The 18,540-nt window shown below is 52.4% G+C and overlaps 2 protein-coding genes across 3 annotated transcripts in view; both read right to left on the reverse strand.

Moving 5' to 3' along the window:
- Positions 1-483: 483 nt before the first annotated feature.
- Positions 484-6,383, reverse strand: SLC22A17 (solute carrier family 22 member 17). The gene is made up of 9 exons (XM_077770418.1): positions 5,880-6,383; positions 5,684-5,787; positions 3,391-3,545; positions 2,648-2,813; positions 2,300-2,445; positions 2,031-2,136; positions 1,655-1,872; positions 1,240-1,351; positions 484-1,122 (listed from the first exon to the last, which is right to left on the reverse strand). Exons 1-9 carry the CDS (start codon positions 6,285-6,287, stop codon positions 834-836), a joined length of 1,704 nt encoding a protein of 567 aa, XP_077626544.1. The 5' UTR covers positions 6,288-6,383; the 3' UTR covers positions 484-833.
- Positions 6,384-8,934: 2,551 nt separating this feature from the next.
- The window catches only part of EFS (embryonal Fyn-associated substrate), an 11,022-nt gene continuing 1,416 nt past the window's right edge, over positions 8,935-18,540 (reverse strand). The window contains exons 2-6 of one of the 2 annotated variants that reach the window (XM_077770419.1): positions 13,948-14,226; positions 13,559-13,699; positions 12,733-13,455; positions 12,276-12,365; positions 8,935-11,134 (exon numbers count right to left, since the gene is read on the reverse strand). In XM_077770419.1, coding sequence (XP_077626545.1) covers positions 10,700-11,134; positions 12,276-12,365; positions 12,733-13,455; positions 13,559-13,699; positions 13,948-14,226 — 1,668 coding nt within the window. In that variant the 3' untranslated portion in view covers positions 8,935-10,699. The remainder of the gene's footprint in view (positions 11,135-12,275; positions 12,366-12,732; positions 13,456-13,558; positions 13,700-13,947; positions 14,227-18,540) is intronic. The other variant, XM_077770420.1, reaches the window with a different exon arrangement.

Raw genomic sequence — 18,540 nt, forward strand, 5'->3', positions numbered from 1 at the left:
TGGAATGACCCAAAGATGGAATCCCACTGGCGGTCATTCATCCAGGTGAGGTCCTACTTCCTGGACCAGGGGCCCTGTCTGGTTCCTGGCCTTTTATGACTAGTTCTGCTTCTCCTTCTGTGAGCTCCCCATCACAACCTGCCCCATCAAATCCCTCTAATAAATTCCCATTTTTGTTTAAGTTCATTATGGCCAATTTTCATTGCTTGACAACAATTAATTGATCCAAACACCTACCTTGCAGTGTTGGAATGGACTAAATGATTAAGTGAAGTTTATAAAGTGCCTAGCCCAGTCTTTAGTTGCATAGCAAGCCATCAGTAAAGGGTGGTGGCTGTCGGTAAAGTAACAAGGGATGGGTTCGGAGTGGGGGGTGGGGTGGGGCACAGGGAGAGTGGGGAGGGAGATTGTTGCTGATTTTGGTTCCACTAAGAGAAACCTTCCCCGAAGAGACAGGACAACAGAAGGGAGGGAAGTCCAGGCTATGGTATGCTCATTTATTCAAAATGTCTTTATTGAAACAGAATGATAGAGCAAGAAAGAATGAAGTCTGGGAGGATGTCTTTGGGCACAAGATGGAGCCCAGACCTAGTGGTTACACTGTGGAGCTCGCTCCCTGTCCTCTGACTCTTGCCAAGGAAGTGAACACAAAGCAGCAGGGAGGAGATGGGGTGGGGACAGCCCTCTGAGCTCTCCTTGATGGCTGGCGTGAGGTGCCTCTGAGCCTTCTGGGCAGCCCTGCCTTCCTCACTCAGTCCTCCCAATTTGTTTGCCAGGGCCTTATGCCACCTTTCTGTATGAGCCAGCCTCCTGCCAGGGTGCTCAGAGGCCACTCAGAGGGCAGGGTTGGGGGTGGCAAGCAGTGGGACATGGTCACAGCGGTTAGGGGGTGGCTGCCGCAGCAGGGAAGGCCGGCGGCACAGCTCCCCGTCCCGGAGCACCTCAGGCAGGAGCTTACGCTTGGTCTCCGGCAGAAGCATGATGCTGAGGATGCAGAGGAGGGCACAGGCCGCCAGCACCACATGCTGCAGGAAGGCTCCATGGCCCATGTGGAGGCGCTGGGCTGGGCCACTCAGCCCGCCAAGAGCTCCGAGTGCCATGATCAGGCCCAGGCCTCGGCCCCTGGGAGAGATGGAGGAGGCACTCAGCCTCTAACCGTAGGCCTCACCCCAACCCTTCTTCAGCAGCCTTCCCTCCCTCCCTCAGACCCTTCCTCAGCAGGAGTAGCACTGCTCTCACCGGACAGTGGTAGGGATGACTTCAGCAGCGAGGAGGGTGCTGAGGATGCCAGCAGCTTGGGAGGAGAAGAGGCCAAGGACAGAGAAGGTGGTGATGGCAGCCTCATTCAGATCTGGAGGGCCAAGACAGAGGATGTGAATGGAGGTGAGGAGATCATGTTTGGCCTAGTCCCTGGCATCATGCCCTCGGCTCTCTGACCCCATGGCTCTAGGCAGGTGGGCTTCTGGGCATCCACTAATCGATCGGGAGAACAGACAGGGTTGTGTGTCCTGGTGAGGAGGACTGTGGAAGAGCTGGGCAGGGTCTGGTCTGGACTTGGGAGGCCTGTGCCAGAACCAGTGGCTGAGCCTGTCTGAGGCACCTCTGCTGGGGTTCCTTTGCTCAGGCCACACTGTGGGGAAGGGAAGATGCTCACAATCCCACAGGCCCAGCAGGACCAGAGACGCAATGCCAGTGAGGGTCATCGAGAGTAGCAGGATGCCCCGGCGGCCAAATCGGTCCACGGTAACCCCCAGGAAGACGCAGGCCAGGGCCGCTGTGCCGCTGGCTAGCAGAGAGCACAGGTAGAAGTCCGATGGGCTCCCTCCTCCTCCCACAGGCTGGTAGCAGTGGCGAATGGCATGGGCAATAAAGCTGTGAGAAGGGGGATAAAGCAAAGAGAAGTGTCTGACTTCCCATCCACAGCCTCCACCACCCTGGCTACCCTCTGCAGGGGTCCTCAGGCCTTTCCCACCCAGCCAGCCCCCATTCCAGCTACTGGCCTGGCCCTTGGATCAGACACCCAGGCTCACTTGGTGAAGCCCAGGATAAGCAGATTTTTCCAGATGTTGCGGTAGTTGAGGAGGGAGGCGAAGGAAAAGGAGGATGTTGCAGGGAGAGGGCAGGTGTTCTCCAGGTCTTTGGGAAAGAGAGAGGAGCTGTCTGTTAGAAGAAACAGCTGAACCCCAGGGTCCTCCACATGGGTGGTGGGGACCCTGAGAGGTGACACAGCAATAACCATGGAGAAGGCACCGTCATGTGTGCATGTGAAGCATCACCTGTAGGGACCCCTGTCTCTTACCCTGAAGGGCTTCCTGGGCCTCCTCTCCCAGCATCTGCCCATGGGGCCGGTTCCGCTCAGCCAGGATCCTCAGCACGGATTGCGCCTCCTCAATCTGTCGCTTCACTATTAGCCACCTCGCGGACTCCAGAAACAAACCAGGCCAGCTAGGTGGGGAGGTGGGGGTGGGGGTGCACTCTGTGGTCTCCTGTCTCCTGATCCAGGGGTGGGATACTCCCACCTCTGAAGGGCCAGGGCTGGGGCAGGCCTGGACCAGGGGCAGTGGAGAAGAGGAAGGGTGTCTGGGCCAGAGCCAGGCTGGAGGTAGAGGTGGAAATGGCCAGAAAACAGGTGGAGGATAATACTAACCCATAAAACAGGAAGAGGATGCAGGGAGCGGTGATCATTCGCTGCAGAAATCGCCAGTCCTTAGAGACAAGGGCCAGGCCCAGGAACAGGAAGTGACCCCCCACCCCCACCAACTCCCCTGCCAGGGCCACCCGAAGCCTCTGGGTAGGGTCACACAGCTCCAGGCCTAGAGATACAGCAGGGATAGGGAGGAAACGCCAGGGAAGGAGGAGGCATGGGAGAGAGGAGGAGAAAGGGAGGGACAGAGAGCAAAGTCAGACCCAGAGTGGAGGCTGTAGCCATCACCTCCCACAGACTAACCTCTGAATGGCAAAGAGTGGAGAGACCGTTCAGTCCTCTCTCCTCTCCTCAAACTTAGGAGGGCTCAAGGGTCAGAGTCCCTGGTGGGTTCAGCATTCCCAGTTTACAGGCCCTTTCACATCAGACCTTCATATCAATCCTTGTTCAAGGACATATAGCTAGTCAGGATTTCATTTTTAAATAAGGCTCCATTCCCTGACAGCAGTAAGTCAAGGGTAGAGAAGGCCTTAAAAATTGGAGGGCTGGCGGGGAGGGGTGTGCCAAGAAGCAAAGTCCCTGGATTCTTCAAGGGCTGGGGCAGAAAGACAGCTGAGATCCTGGACAGCTGAAATTGGGGACTGAAAAGGGACTGAGGGGATCCTAGGCGGCAGTGGGAACAGCCTGGGAATGAGACAGGCAGGCATAAGCCCCAAGGGAAGGACGTCTGGGAAGTTGCCACTCACGCATCAGGTAGACACCAAGGTCAACTCCGGCAAGCAGAAAGCCCAGGAGGAATCGGAGGGCCATGACACCTGTGGAGGAGCCTGCAGCAGCCCCTCCCACTCCACAGGGGCCCACCAGCCCCAAGGTCAGCAGCACGATCCCTCGACGGCCAAACCTGGAAAGTGGGGAGGGCCTCTGGTCACCCAGACTCCTTGGGAGAGGAGTTGCTGGGTGAGGAGCAGCCCAGATGCCCACTTCAAAGCTGGAGGTAGGAGGACAGGGGTAAAAAGTTGGACAGGCTAGAGAAGATGGGAAGGGATAGGGACCATGGGTAAATGATGTCTGACTACTGGCCACTGGGATGTAGTTATGGTTCTGCAGGGGTGGGACCATTTACTCTTGTGTATGGGGCTATTGGTCAGAGACGAGAGCATGGAAGTGAGACCAGCCATTAGGGGGGATAAGATATTGCTTAGGGGACTTATAACCATTGAGGCTTGGCAATAGTTATTGGTCAGTGGGATAGAGCTTGTCTTGCTCATACTGGTCAGGTCAGTGGGGATAAAGCTTGTGCTGCTCATACTGGTCAGAGGAAATGAAGTCACTGATATATGGGGTTGGGACTATAGATCTATGAATGTGAGGCCATTGGCTACTTATGCATGGGGATAGTATTAGTGATGATGTATCTATTGATCTTAGGGGACTGAATAATTGGTTGGATGGGATATGACCACTGTTCCTTGGGTTGTTTCATGGGTCAATTAATCCATAAAGATGGTCAGTAGGGATAGGGTCATTTGCCAGAAGATCTACTGATCCATGGGATGGAATTATTTATTATTTATTTACTATCAAAAATATTTATCAATGAGGATGATCATTAATCTTTGAAGACTGGACAAATGGTCTCTGGGGATGAGGGGGGGACATTAGTCCTCTGGGGATGAGGATGGGCTTTTGGTCAGTGGGGATGAATCTATGGGGATATGAATTCATGGGAATAATCAGTAAGCAGGAGATCACAGACCAGAGAAGCTGAGACTATTGGTCAGTGATGATGGTCACTGAGTATGAGTCAGTGGAGGACAGGACTACTGATCCTTGAGAGGCTGGGATACTGATCTTTAGGGATAAGACCACTGATCCATGGGGATGAAGATAGGAGTCACTGGTCATTGGAAGGGGGACTGATCTCTGAGAGTGAAACTACTGACTCGGTACAATGAGGCCATTTTTCCATGGGGATGAGCTTACTGGTTAATGAGGTTAAGGGCACCGAGTTTAGAAGATTGAATTATTACTCTTTGGGGATGAGGGTTTTATTCCATAGGAATGATGCTGTTGGTCTATGGGAATGAGACCACTGATGCATAAGAATGGGCTGTTCACCTGTGGGCATGTGACTATTAGGCAGTGAGGATAGGTATTGATTTTAGGGATTACTGACTGTTGGGCTGCCTTTGATCCATGAAAGTTGAGCTATTAATCCGTTTGGATGGGACTGCATATGGGTGGAGATGAGTCTAATAATCTATATGGATGATCAGTGGAGACAGAACACTTGGCCAGTGGTGATGGTGTCAAGAATCAAAGGAATTGGGAGTTTTGATCCCTGGGAAAAGCTATTGGATGGTGGGAATAGGCTGTTGACTTTTGAGATAAGGCCACTGATTCATGCAAATTGGGCTTTGAATCTGAGAGGATCTAAGAGTATTGAAGACCTATGAGGATGGGACTATTAATCACTGGGGAGGGGGTGCTATTGTGGTCATTAATCTATGGGTTTTGGACAACTGACCCATTTGTTTGTAGAGTTGAATTATACAGGTCAGTGGGAATGTGGCTATTGATATTTAGGAATTAATGTAATGATCTGTAGGAATAAGGCCATTGAGATGGACTCCATCATGTGGATGGGGCTATTAGTGGGGATGAGTCTATGAAGATGGAGAGGGAGGTGGTTACTGATGACAAGGACAATAGAGGAGGAGCTAGGACTTTTATCTGTGGAGATAGAGTTTTTGGTCAGTGGGGATGGGGCTATTGTCTTTGGAGATTAGCCATTGATCCAAGCATATGGGGATGGGGAATGGGTGGTGTTACCCCTTGTACAGAAGAGGTATGGAAGGAATATTTCTTGATGGGAAGTGAAGTTGAGACAGGGATGGGGCTGCATATTATTGAACAGAAGTCCAGAAGACTGTAGAGTCCAGAGATTCCTCTTCGGCCTCTTGCAAAGGCCAGCTGCCTGGGCTAGCCACCCTAGCATCCCCTCCTCTCTACTTGCCCTGTCCCCAAAGCAGCCCTCACCTGTCCGCTGGGTAGCCCAGGAATAGGTAGCCGGAGGCAAAGCCCAAGATGAAGAGGATCTGCTCCAGGATCACCTGCCAGCCCAGGTCACACACTAGATCCCACTGGGGGTGTGAGAGGGATACAGGGGGCATGAGGCCCCGTGCTCCTCGCTCTCAGCCCACCCCCAGACCCGCGGCCCAGCAGGATGCCTCACCTGGCCAATGGCGTTGGTGGTGAGCACCGGCAGACCATTATAGTCCCAGTCCTTGAGACAATGGTTGAAGTCCGGCGGGGCAAAGCCGCTGCACGAGGGGTCCGTACTGGTGGCGACGCGGCTGGCGGCGCTAGCTGCTAGGGCAGCGCTGGCGACGCTGACGCCGCTGGCGTTGGGGGGCTGCTCCCAGCCAGAGGCGTTGGGAGCGAAGCCCCCGTAGTGGCAGTGCAGTGGGGGCGCCAGGGTGAAGATGGGGTCCGAGGCCATGCCCAGCGCCACGAAAAGCACGGGTAGGCAGCAGAGGCCGAGCTGCAGCTGCTGGCCGCCGCCCAGCGCCCCCACCTGGGCGAGCAGCGCTTCAAAGCTGAGGGGGCCAGGGGGCACGGCCAGCGACAGGCTGCTGCCCATTCCGTCGCCGCCCGCGTCTCCCTCCCCCTCCCGCTCCCGCTCGCGCTCCCGCTCACCCTGCAGCTGCTCCGTGGGCACAGCATCTCCGAGGGTCCCGACCTGCTGGGGGGTGAGGGGAGAAGGGTGAAGCGGAGAAAGCCGCAGAGCAAGGCAGGAGAGCCGGTGCGAGGAAGGCGGTCAGGGGCGGGGAGTGCGCGGGAGGAAAACGCCAGGCTTTTTGGCGNTCTCTACAGTGCTGTCGATTTTGCTGCCGCCCCCGCCATTGGGCTCGGGGGTCCCGGTGGCCACCCGGGGAGCCAGCTTGCCGACCGCAGGGGCCCTGCCGGCCCGCACCGAAAGGATGCGCTGTCCTCTGGCCCAGTGGGGCACCGATGCCCGGATACAGAGGCCGGAGAGACCCCGCTCTGCAGCTCTGCAGCCGCGGGCGCCTCCTTCGTCTCTGCGATCTCTGCGCTGCTTTCCCCTCCCCTTCCTCCAGACTCTCCTCCCCTTCCCACGTCAGCAGAACCTTCGGTCCAGACTCTTCGTCAGAAAGAGGAAGGGGGGCCAGGGCCCAGGGGCTCTGTCTCTGTTCCCTGGGTCTGCGGGCCATTGCGGTAAAAGGAAAGAAAGCTGAAGGATAGTAGCTCGTCCGGGCAGTTGCCAGCGATTCCTCATTTGCTTCCAATTCTTCCTCCTCATCCATCCATCCATCCATCCATCCATCCATCCATCCATCCATCCTTCCATCCTTCCATCCTTCCATCCATCCATCCTTCCATCCATCCACTCATTCATCAGTAAAATTTATTGAGCATCTATTATGTGCCCGGCCTTGTGCTAGGCTTTGGGAGACAACAGAATGGGCGAGACCCACCTTGCAGTAGCTTACTGGGGAGACAGCAGTGTATACTGGCAACTACAGGACAAGGTATGCACATGGAGGGCTGGGCTGAGCCCTGTACTCAGCCCTGGCTGCAGTCCTCCACAAGACCACATCTCAGGGTTTTACCACCCACACCCTGGCAGTCTTCCTCATCCTCAACATCATTTGGCACTGTTGACCACCCCTTCCTCTAAACACTTTCTTTTTTGGCTGCTAAGCCTCACACTCTCCTGGTTTTCTTTCTCTCGCTCCTCTTTTCTCCATGGCAGGCTCCTCCTTTTCTTCACCATCAATCACTCAGTGTCTGTGAACCTGAGGCTTGGTCCTGGGCCCCCTCTCATTTCGCTGTTCTTTCTACCTTAGGATCTCACCCATGCTCATGGCCTCATCCACCCCTGATATAAACAGTACAAACATAATCTCCAGATTTACACCTCCAGCTCACACCTTTCTTCTGAGCCCCAGACCTATGTAGCCACCTCTTATTCATCCTCTTAACCTTGGGTGACTCACAAGGACCTCAAACTCAATACATCCAAGACCAAACTCATGCTCTCCCCCTGTAATGTAGTTGTCTTCTAGTGTTTCTTTCCCTAGTGAATAGTACCCTCACCATTCAACTGTGACCAGATGCTCAAGGTGACAGCCCTTACAAGGTCTCCTCCTTAGCCCCATGCCAAATCTCTTACAAAACCTTGTCCATTTTGCTTCCTGCATAGTTCTTACATACTCTGCTTTTCTACCACCATTAGTCAAGCTACCTGTTACATAGACTGCTTGAGCCTCCTAACTGTTGCTCTGCACCCACTTTGTTTCTGCCCCCTTCCCTTATCTGTATTTATAGTGAAGATGGAGTGATTTTTTTTTTCAAAATGCAGATCTGTTCATGTTCCTTTCATGCTGGCTTCTCCTCACCGAGAATGTTCCAGAAGCCTCATATATGCTCCTGTTGGCCTGGTCCCATGCTCTCTGGCGCTCCACCTCGCTTCTTTCTCCAAACTGCACTCATCACACTGGCCTTCTTTCAGGGTTTTTTTTTCCCCCAATGTCACAGGGCCCTTGCACAAGTTAATCTTTATGGCTTGAAGGCTTCTCTCCTAGTCATGTTCTCCTCATCCTTCAGCTATTAGCTCAAGCATATTTGCCTCATAGAAGCCTTCCCAAAGCCCTAGAATTGCTACTCAAAAGTGTGACTTACAGACTAGAGCTCCTACATCATCCAGGAGCTTTACGTCATCCAGGAGCTTATTAGAAATGCATTATCCAAGCCCTTGAATCATAATCTCCATTTTAACCAGATCCTCATGTATAGGTACATTCAAGTTAGAGGTACACTTCTCTAAGAGATTTAATACCTAACAAGTACTTTATTCTTCAACTAAGGTAAGGGCTATAGAGGAGGGTCCTGTTATTCTCATCCAGGAAATCCATTGCTTCTTCTCTCCACTGGACCATTTCCAATTTGTCTCCTCTGTTCAGAAATTTTCCAGATACAGGAAGTCTTCTAATACATTAAGTAGCTTTCCACTGCTCCCCTATCCCAATTCATTTCAGTATCTCTTTAGGATTTACTTTGGTGCTGTCACAGGCAACATTCCTTGTTGGATATAGTTGTCTATCCTGGACTTATAATTCCTTAACTTTATGTGGCTCTGGGCCCTTCATATGCATTATCTTGTTATGGCCTCACAACGACCCTGCGAGACCATTATGATCATCCACATATTAGAGATAAGCCCAGTGACACTGCGCTATTACCAAACAAAACCAACCCACACCTGTTATTTATCATTGATATTGATATTAAACTTTTTACACTCTTAAAAAAAAAAGATAAGCCCAAGACTCAGAGGCACTGACAGGGTTTACCCATAGGCATACAGCTACATGGCAGATCTGGGACTCACACTGAAACCTCTGACTCGATTTCCAGGTTGATCTCTTGACATTCTTACTGGGGGATGATAGAAGATATCCCTGTTATAAGTCTCCAACATATAGGGGTGCATTTTGGTGACCCCAGAATCTGGAAATGAATTTTCTTTAAGGGTGAAATAAGAAGGATCCCAAAATGGAGAAGGCAAATGCATAGACGGTGCCACAAGACTTGGACTGTGATTGAAGTTTAGGGTGCCTCCAATCCAGTTGCTAAGGTGTCATCTGGGAAAAGCACAACTGAAGCAATGGATCTGTGGCTTGGATGTCTTCCTTCTGGTAAATGGCTGGAGGATCCCCCATCTAAGCCGTGGCTCATCAATGTCACCAAAGCATGAGGACTATGGACTAATTGCATTCACCTGCCCTTTGGTTCCTCTAAAAGAAGGTATATCTACAAGGGCAGTGAGCAGGGGCCTGGGAAAGGAGATTTAAGGGGCCAGACCTTCTTGGGCAGAGGGCACCCAGGTCGGCCAGCAGCACTTTCCAGTTGGCCACAGCTGTCCTGTGGTGCCAAGCTGAGGACAGGCCTCCACTGGGATGATGTCTTCAGCACGGCACCTTTCAAGGCTGGGAGGCCATCATCTCCACACGTGCAATTCTCTAATGACATCATCTGATAATGAAGTCTTGGTGGAAAGGCCCCCAGTCGGTAACAGTGTCTGCCTTCCAGGAATGCTAGTTCTCAGACTCTTCTCTGTTCTCTCATCCCTGGGGCCTCAGCTCAGATATTATTCCCAACCATCCCATCTAAAATCTCCTTCAACAGCCTCTCCCTCATCCAGTTAGTCCCTCACATCACCCTGTTCATTTCCATTACCAGCAACTGTCAAATCTGCTGCACATATTTTTTTTTTTATTTACTCATTTTAACTGACTCAGTTATATCCATCCCGCCCCCACAACGTACCTTCAGAACCATGCTTGGCACATCATGGGAGGTGAAACCCACCGAATGAATAATTATTGGAAAAAACAGCAAAACTCTCCCCCCAAACCTAAAGACATCCCGCCCACAGTGTGTGTTTCACAGGTTTGGCCAAGGGATGCTAGGCCAGGCCCCTCCCCCAGGTGCCCAAGAAGCAGAGTCAGGGAACCAGACAGCAGGGCTCCACCCTGCCTGCTGCGGGGAGGATCCTGGAGGCCTCTCCTAGACCTCCACATTCTGGGTGGTCAATACCGTGCCGTCACTCTCAGCTAACAGTAAGGTGCTGATGTTCTAGAGCCAAGAACCAGGAAAAGAAAGGGGCTCTGGGAGGCTCCAGGTTTCAGTCACCTGATTCTCTGTGGGGCCAAGCTTTCAGAGGTGGGTGGCAGTGCAGTGACCAAGAACCTTCAGCCCAGGCTGAGGGAAAGAGTCCAGTTCCTCCCTGCCCCAAGGGGCCTGGCACCTGCCCTTGACAAAGCAGGAAATAATATTAAATATAAATAACTTATACAAAATGGCTCGTACAAAAAGCTGTGGGGGGTGGGGGGAGGGACATCTCTGTGAGAGGCTGAGATGACAGGAAGGGGAGAGACGCCCTCACCATTCCTGGTTTTAAAACAGAGCCCTCCTGCCCAAGGCCCCAAAGGGGGCTCTGGCAGGCAGGAGAGGGGCAGAGCAGGACCTTCAGGGGGCCAGGCTGGAGAGCAGAGTGGTGAACTGTAGGGCCTGCCCCGCCAGCTCCGCCACACGCTGTGTCATCTCCTGGGCCGCAAGGCGGGATGGGTAGCCCAGGGCGGCCCCCTTGACAGCCAGCACAGTGGCCCGCAATGCCTGGCCCAGCGCTGTACCTGCAGCCCCGACCTGTGCTCGCAGAGGGGCAGAGGCTGCCAGCCGGCCCAGGGTGTCCCCAACAAACACCAGGCGGTGAGCGGCCACCACTACCCGCTTGCCATGGGGCACGAAGAGGGGTGGGGGCTGGTTGGCCTGGGTGCTGGACATCAGGGCTGCTACAGCTGCCTGCAGTGCTGAGTAGTGGCTCTGGCATTGCCCCGCGTAGAAGTGCAAGAGCTGTAGATCTCCGGTGGGCAGGTCCAGCGGCTCCCCTGTGGACAGGGCCTCCTGAGGGCAAGAGGAGTGGTTGGCAGAGTGCTCTCAGTAGTGCTACTTTTGCAATCGTTTCCTCCCTCCTTCCCTCCCTCTGTTCCTCATCCTTTCCCTTCTACCTGAGCTCTTCCCTCTGCTCATCAGAAGATTTAAATTCTCACAGCCAGTGGCAGGAAAGTGCCCAGAAATGATGTCAGATAAATCTAGATTCAAACTGAACTTGTTTCCTTATAATCTAAAATGGAGAATCTGGTACTGCGCTGTCCAAGGTCAACATAATGTGAACCACATGTGTAATTAAAATTTTTCTAGTAGCCACATTAAGAAAAAGAAACAAACTGGAGTTTCAATTCCAGATATAAAAATTGCTGTAATTTCAACATATAATCAATATATAAATTACTTAGATTTCTTTTCATACTAAGTCTGCACAATTTGGTGTGCGTTTAATAGTTATAGCACCTTTCGATTCGGATTAGCTACATTTCAAGTGCCTAAGAGCCACAGGTGGCTAGTGGCTACCTTACTGGACAGTGCAGTTCTAGTCTCTGCCTCCCAAGGCTGTGGTACAGTTAATGATGCGGCGTATAGAAAAGGCTTAGAACAGAACACTGCATACTGTGAGCACCGTAGGAGTACTAACTATGGCTGTGATTAGTGCTGACACATGCCATGTGCTTATTATGGTCTGCACTTTAGGTAAATAACTGATAAACAGTAGCTACTACTACGCTTAGGGCCGGTCTACACAGTCAAGGAGACCACCTCACTTTCCTGAGACCTAGAGATTATCTGGTGACTTCAGGGCCCCTGGCTGTTTATCGGTGGAGCCGGGATTAGAAGCCAGGTCTCTTAGGAACCCAGGAACTCACAGCTGGAAGGAGCCTCAGAAGTTACCTGGCCTAGCTCTGACCCTGAGCCCAGAACTCCCTCTGCTTCCCTGGCTGCTCTGTTTTCTGATTCCTCTCCAACACATTCTTTCCCCTCTTTCTGAATTCCTAAAACCCTTTTTCAAGTCCCAGCTCCTTCATGCTGAATGCTGACTCCTTTCTACCCCAGCTCTGGCTCACTGAGCTCTTTACCCCCATCCTAATCTCTCTCCCTTGCTGGTTGCTCCTCCTGGTCCCCCTTCTCTGGTACTGCCCCCCAGGGTTACCTGCTGCTCCGGTGGCCCCCTCTCCAGCAGTTCAGGATCCCCTAGGAAGGCTTTGTCCAGGGGCCTAGATCCCTGAGCTTTATCCATGCCCTGCAGGAGGGATCAGGGTCTCAGTGCAGTGGTGGGGGAGCGGGGCAGGTGGCCTCCCCGTGTTCCTGCCCCTTCCCCTCTGCTTTCCTTCCCAAGATGTCTTCTGCCATCAGAGATTGTAGTCCCTTGACTCCAGGTCTGGGAGAAACTCTGGTGGCAGGTTAGATGGCTTGGGGACCCCAGGCTAGGTTTAGAAGGAATGTGGCACTGGTATAAGTGGTGGGGGCAAGTACTGGGGACCCAGGCCATAAGGTGCAGGGCCAGTGAAGAAAGTAAGGGAGGGTCCCTCTGAGCCCCAGGTCTTCTCACTCCTCCCCTTGGTTCTCTTGGGGGCACTTCTGGTAGGACTGTTGGGAGGTGAGCTCACCTTCAGGTGGACATAGTCATACTCCTCGGCCATCGGGATGCCCTCATACTCATTGTGGTGTCCTGCTGGATCCTCCTCTAACTCCCCACCTTCTGGATCCCCCTCAACCTTGGGGCCCCCATAGCCAGGCAGGCGGGGCGGGGGTGGGGGCAGAGGCCGGTCCTGGATGCTACCCTTCCGGCAAGGAGCAGGGGAGGGAGCTGGGGAAGGGCTGGGGACCTCAGGAAGAGGCAGGGCAGGCAGAGGGCGGCGGGACAGGCTCTCAGCTGAGGGCAAACGGGGCCTGTGTGGGAGTGGGGGGCTTCTGGCCAGAAGCAGGCCCAAGGTGTCCAGGTCATTGGAGGCCGAAGCTCCTGGGGGCTCTGGAGAAGGGGGTGCCTCCGGCCCGAGCAGGGGCACATCGTAGATGCCTTCATCGTTGCCTCCACCTTCCCCATCTGCTAGCAGTTCCTCGGGCGCTTCATACAGGTTGAGCAGGGCCGATGCCCGTTTCAGGTTGGAGGGGGCAGCATAGAGGGGGGGCTCTGGTTCTCGGCCCCCCTCCCACTCCAGATCCGAATCCAGCTCTGATGGTGGCTTTGGGGCCAAAGGCACATCATAGGGAGCTTCATCCTCTTCAGGGGACTGTGAGGCAACCCGGGCCAGAGGGCGGGTAAAGGAGGCAGGGGAGTCATAGGGGCCACTGGAGGGAACTCGGAGGGCAGTGGGGGGCACGTCATAGACCTGGAGAGGGAACAGAACCATCGGTTACTCTCAGACTCAGCAGTGGACTCCCACTGAGAGCCCTGTGTTCCCTGCCCAACATACACAGACCTCTAGTCCTCACCTCCAAGGCATTTCCAGGGGCAGCTGGTTGGGTCCCAGTCCCTCTGGGGACCTTGTAGATGGGATCAGGGGAGGGCGGACAGAGGCCAGCTGGAAGTCCTAAGGTAGGACAGGGCCGAGCTGGGGGTGGTACCACATATACCTGGGGGATCAAGACAGATGGGTAGGTCAGGACCAGGGAAGCAGATAATGTATCTGCTTAGATCCCTTCCAGCCCCCACCCTGTACCAATGGGGAAACAGAGCCCATGAAAGGTTGGCAGGCAGGTTTCACACAGCACATGATCAGTGAAGAGCTGTGGTTTCAGGGATCGCCCTGACCCACCTCGCAGTACACACCAGTGGAGGGGAAACTGGGCTCAACTGGGGTTGGGAGGGCTCTAGCTCTCACCTCCTGGTCCTCATTGCTGTGCTCTGGGGCTGGATGTGGTGAGCCAGGCTGGGCTGGGAGCACCTGGCTGAGGCTGGGCTGGGGTGCTGGGCCAGCAGGAAGGAGCTTCACTCTGTTGGCGGGCACAATGCCCTGCTGGCCATGCAGGGAGCAGAGGCACCAGCCGTCCAGCCCACCAGCACCCTCCCTCTGCAGTACCCGTAGAACATCCCCTCGACGGAAGGACAGCTCCTGGGGGGACTCAGCGGTGTTGTCGTAGAGTGCCCGGGCCAGCTGGGCCTGGTGGGTGAGGTGGGAGTGGGGAGAGGGGTCTCACACATACATCAGGTCATGACATCCCTTGCTCAAAACATTATGGAGCTCCCCATTTCCCTCAAGCTAAAAATCTGACCTCCTGACTCCACTCTTCCTGACTGGTCCTGACTGGTCTCCAGCTTTCTCCCCTGCATTCTTCCTCTTCCTTTCTATTCCTTGAACTAAAGAAATTCTTTCTCACCTTGGGGCCTTTGCACTTGGGGTTTCCTTGACCCAGAATGCTCTTGCCCTGACTTGTCATCTGACTGCCCCCCCCCTTTTTTAAACGTTTTATTTATTTCTGAGACAGTGTGAGCAGGGCAGGGTCAGAGAGAGAGGGAGATACAGTATCTGAAACAGGCTCCAGGCTCTGGGCTAGCTGTCACATGACCTGAGCCGAAGTTGGACACTTAACCGAGCCACCCAAGTGCCCCTTGACTGGCCCTTTTTTATCCTTCAGTTCTGCTTACGTGTTTCCTTCTCGAAAGGGTCTTTTCTTCACTCTTCTCCCCACCCCATTCTGTGTCACCTCCACTACTGTTTCCTTCATAATACTTTACACTATTTGCCTATTTCATTTCTTATCATCTATTTCTTCCCTTACCCTGTAAGCTCTGGGGAACAGGGACTGCTGTATCCCTAGACCCTGCAATAGGGCTCCACCTGTAATCAGCCCCCAGTGAATATATGTTGAATGAATTTCCTCCAAAGCTTTGTGTACATGAGAAAGCCCTGCTAAGGTCTCCCATAGAATCTTCACCTTTCCCGTTTCCCAGTCAATATGCCCCACAAGCAGATTAGATTAAGTGGCAGCAGAGACCCATCAATTTGAGGGAGACTAGGAAAAACGCAGCCCAGATAGTGCCTAGGAATAAAAAGGAAGAAAACAGAAACTGAAGCAATGGTTTTATTCTCAGTCTGAGCAAATAAGGTTCTATCAGAGGAAGCTGAGGTTACCATGGAGAGGAGAAAAGTGTATACACTCTGATGTGTGTGTGTGTGTGTGTGTGTGTGTGTGTGTGTGTGGAACGGGGCTGGCAGACCAACCAAGAGCAACCATTTATCAGCCTGTTCCTAGTCCTGTCTGGTCAGGACATCTAAGCATTTCCCCCCCCCAAGAGTCACATGCTAAGGTAGTACGTCACATATATCAAGTGCAAATCATGTATCCAGACACTGTGCAAGTCTTTACGCTAATCATCTCATCTCATTTAATCCTCAAAACAACCTTATGAGTGGGGTGCCTGAGTGGCTCAATCGGTTAAGCATCCAACTCTTAATTTTGGCTTAGGTCAAGATCTCATGGTTCATGAGATCCAGCCCTGCATTGGGCTCTACGCTAACAATGTGGAGCCTGCTTGGGATTCTTTCTCTCTCCCTCTCTCTCTTTGCCCCTCCCTCCCTCTCTCAAAATAGTTTAAAAAAATAAACTTTAAAACAACAACAATAACAATAAAAACCCAAGCTTATGGGGCACCTGGGTGGCTCAGTCAGTTAAGCGGCTGACTTTGGCTCAGGTTATGATTTCATGGTTTGTGAGTTCGAGTTCTGCATTCAGGTTCTGGGCTGACAGCTCAGAGCCTAGAGCCTGGAGCCTGCTTTGGATTCTGTGTCTCTGTCCCTCTCGCTCTCTCTCTCAAATATAAAAATAAACATTAAAAATTTTTAAAAATAAAAGAATTTTTAAAACAAGCTTATGAGGAAGGAGCTATCATTATCCCCATTGGAAAGGAGACTGAGATAGAGAAGGTAGGACTTTGCCTACAACATAGAGCTGGTGCCACTGGTGGAGGTGACTTGAACCCCAGGCTGTCTGACTCCAGAGCCCGCACCCTCAATCACCCCCTACTACCTCTCCATAATCAAACATGAGGTTCTATTTTTTTTCTTCTTATATTAGTAACTTAACTTCTTGGTTAAGTAGAGTCCATGACTCAAACATGACTCAAGTGCATTATGAAATCTTCATTATTCCCAATCTCCCTTTGCTAGCCACCCCTCATAGGGCTCTGGTTCCATGATGTTCTTTGGTAGAATCAAGCTTACACCATTCACAATATCAACATATATTCTGGTTTGGTTATGTTTGCTAAGTGACTGCACCTGCTGGCAGGATCCCGGGCAGTGGTGGTAGACAGCAAGTAGTTAGTAGTTAGGCGTAACTACCTAATGGGTAATTCATGTGGGCTAATTCAGTAAAACATCTCAAGCTAAAGATCTCTGGCAGACTGCATTTGGCCACCAGGCCCTGAAGAAGGAGGCCCTGTTCAGCCAGCATGAGTGCATGTTCCTCTTAACTGACATTTCCCTTGGGTGGAGAGGTTGTCCAGCCCTTCATAGCTTGGTGAATTTAACAAACTGCCTTTTTTTCTCTTGCCTCATTCCAAAGTCCTCAAACCATCTTCTGATTATATTTTGGCTGCTAAAGGATATTGGCTGGGGAGCCTGGGTGGCTTAGTCAGTTAAGCATCTGACTTCAACTCAAGTCATGGTCACGCAGTTCATGGGTTCAAGCCCCGGGTCAGACTCTCTGCTGTCAGCACAGAGCCTGCCTCAGATTCTGTGTCCCCCTTTCTCTGCCCCTCCCTGGTTTGTGCACACATGTGCTCTCTCAAAAAAAAACTTAAAAAAAAAAAAAGGATATTGTCCTACAGAAAGAAAACATGCCAACCAGATGACACAAATTCCTGGTTAGCCCCACACTTTTCTAAGTGTAAACTAGAAATTAGTACTTTGGATTAGACATTGGGTTAAAAGCACAGTTCTGAGGCAGACAGAGTTGGGTTTGAGTCTTGGCTCTGTCCTTTTCTATCTGGGTGGCTCTGGGCAGGTTGTTTAACCTTCTTAAGCCTCAGTTTCCTCCTTTGTGCAATTCCATTTCCATATCCAAATATCCATTTTCAGGGGCACACAGGTGGCTCAGTTGGTTAAGCATCTGCCTCTTGATTTCTGCTCAGGTCATGATCTCATGATTCATGGGATTGAATTCTGAGTCGGGCTCTGCACTGACAGCAGGGAGCCTGCTTCAGATTCTCTCTCTCTCTCTCTCTCTCTCTCTCTCTCTCTCGTTCACGTGTGTGTGTTATCTCTCTCAAAATAAATAAACAAACACACACACACAAATATTCATTTTCAGACAAAGCTAGCACTAGCCTCACAGGGTTCTTGTGAGGACTGGATGAGCTGATGCATCAACAACCAGGACAAACCAGAACAAAGCTTAGGGCCAGTAAATGCTCAATAGATATTAGCTGTTATTAGGATCCCGTGAGTTTGATGAGCATAAATGTCACCTCCTACCTCTAGGTAAAAACAAAAATCTACCTCCTAGGACCACAAAGCTGAGGAGCTGCCAGCTCCTGTGCCAGCATCTTTACGTCAGAGTACCCCCACTATTTTCAGGATCTCCCCTTCTCCAGGCTCTGAGCTAAGGTCTTCTCCATCACACAGATTGAGGAGCTAAAAGGAGTTTGGTCTAAGAAAGAGTGATAATTGAACTCATCCTTGAGGGGTATGGGAGAATGTCAGGAGCCATGCTTCTTTCCAGCCTCACAGATCTCCTTCCCAGAGCACCCGTTCAGAGGGGGCCAGAAGGCAGGCAGCAGACTCGCTTTCCCTAGGGAACCACAGGGTCCAGGGAATGGTGGAAAGGGGTTAGAGTTGCTTGGAATCAGACTATAGGGTGTACAGGACCGAAAGCAGAGGTGGGGCTGTGGAGAGCTCCTCCAGGTGCTAAGGTTTGAATTTCATCCAATGGGGCCAGACCTCTGGGCCTTACAATTTCGGGAACCCAGGCCAGAGTTGCTGATAGACTGACTGATGATGGGTGTGGCCACCTCTGGTCTATCCCCTCCTCAGGGGCCCAGCTGACTTGTGAGGGAGTGGCTGCCTTAACTGGGGATTGGGAGGTGGGGGTGGAGTAGTCGGGTGGAGTGGCAGTGGGCCACACACTCTCTGGGAGGCCTCCTCCCACGGTCCCATCATGCCAGCTGTCTCCTCCCTTTGTCCCCAGTCCCCGGAAAGTGGCCAGAGGCTGGTTGACATCACCTCTCCTCCTCCCTCTATTTTCCCTCTCTCCGTAACAGATCTCCCTCTTGGGCTCAATTTTACCCTTTTCCTCCATCCTTCTTCAAGAGAAGGGCCTCTTTGGCCTCTCCCACTTTCCTGGAGCCACCTCCGTTCAGCCCCCTCCCAACCTTATACTTGCCTCCCAATCACAAGCCCCTGCCAACCACCGGTGGCCATCTGTTCCCGCCCATAAAAGAGCAGATAGGACTCGTGCTAGGCTTGCCGCTTGCC

This window comes from Crocuta crocuta, unplaced genomic scaffold, assembly GCF_008692635.1.
Source record: "Crocuta crocuta isolate KB4526 unplaced genomic scaffold, BGI_CrCroc_1.0 scaffold175, whole genome shotgun sequence".
Taxonomy (NCBI): Eukaryota; Metazoa; Chordata; class Mammalia; order Carnivora; family Hyaenidae; genus Crocuta; species Crocuta crocuta.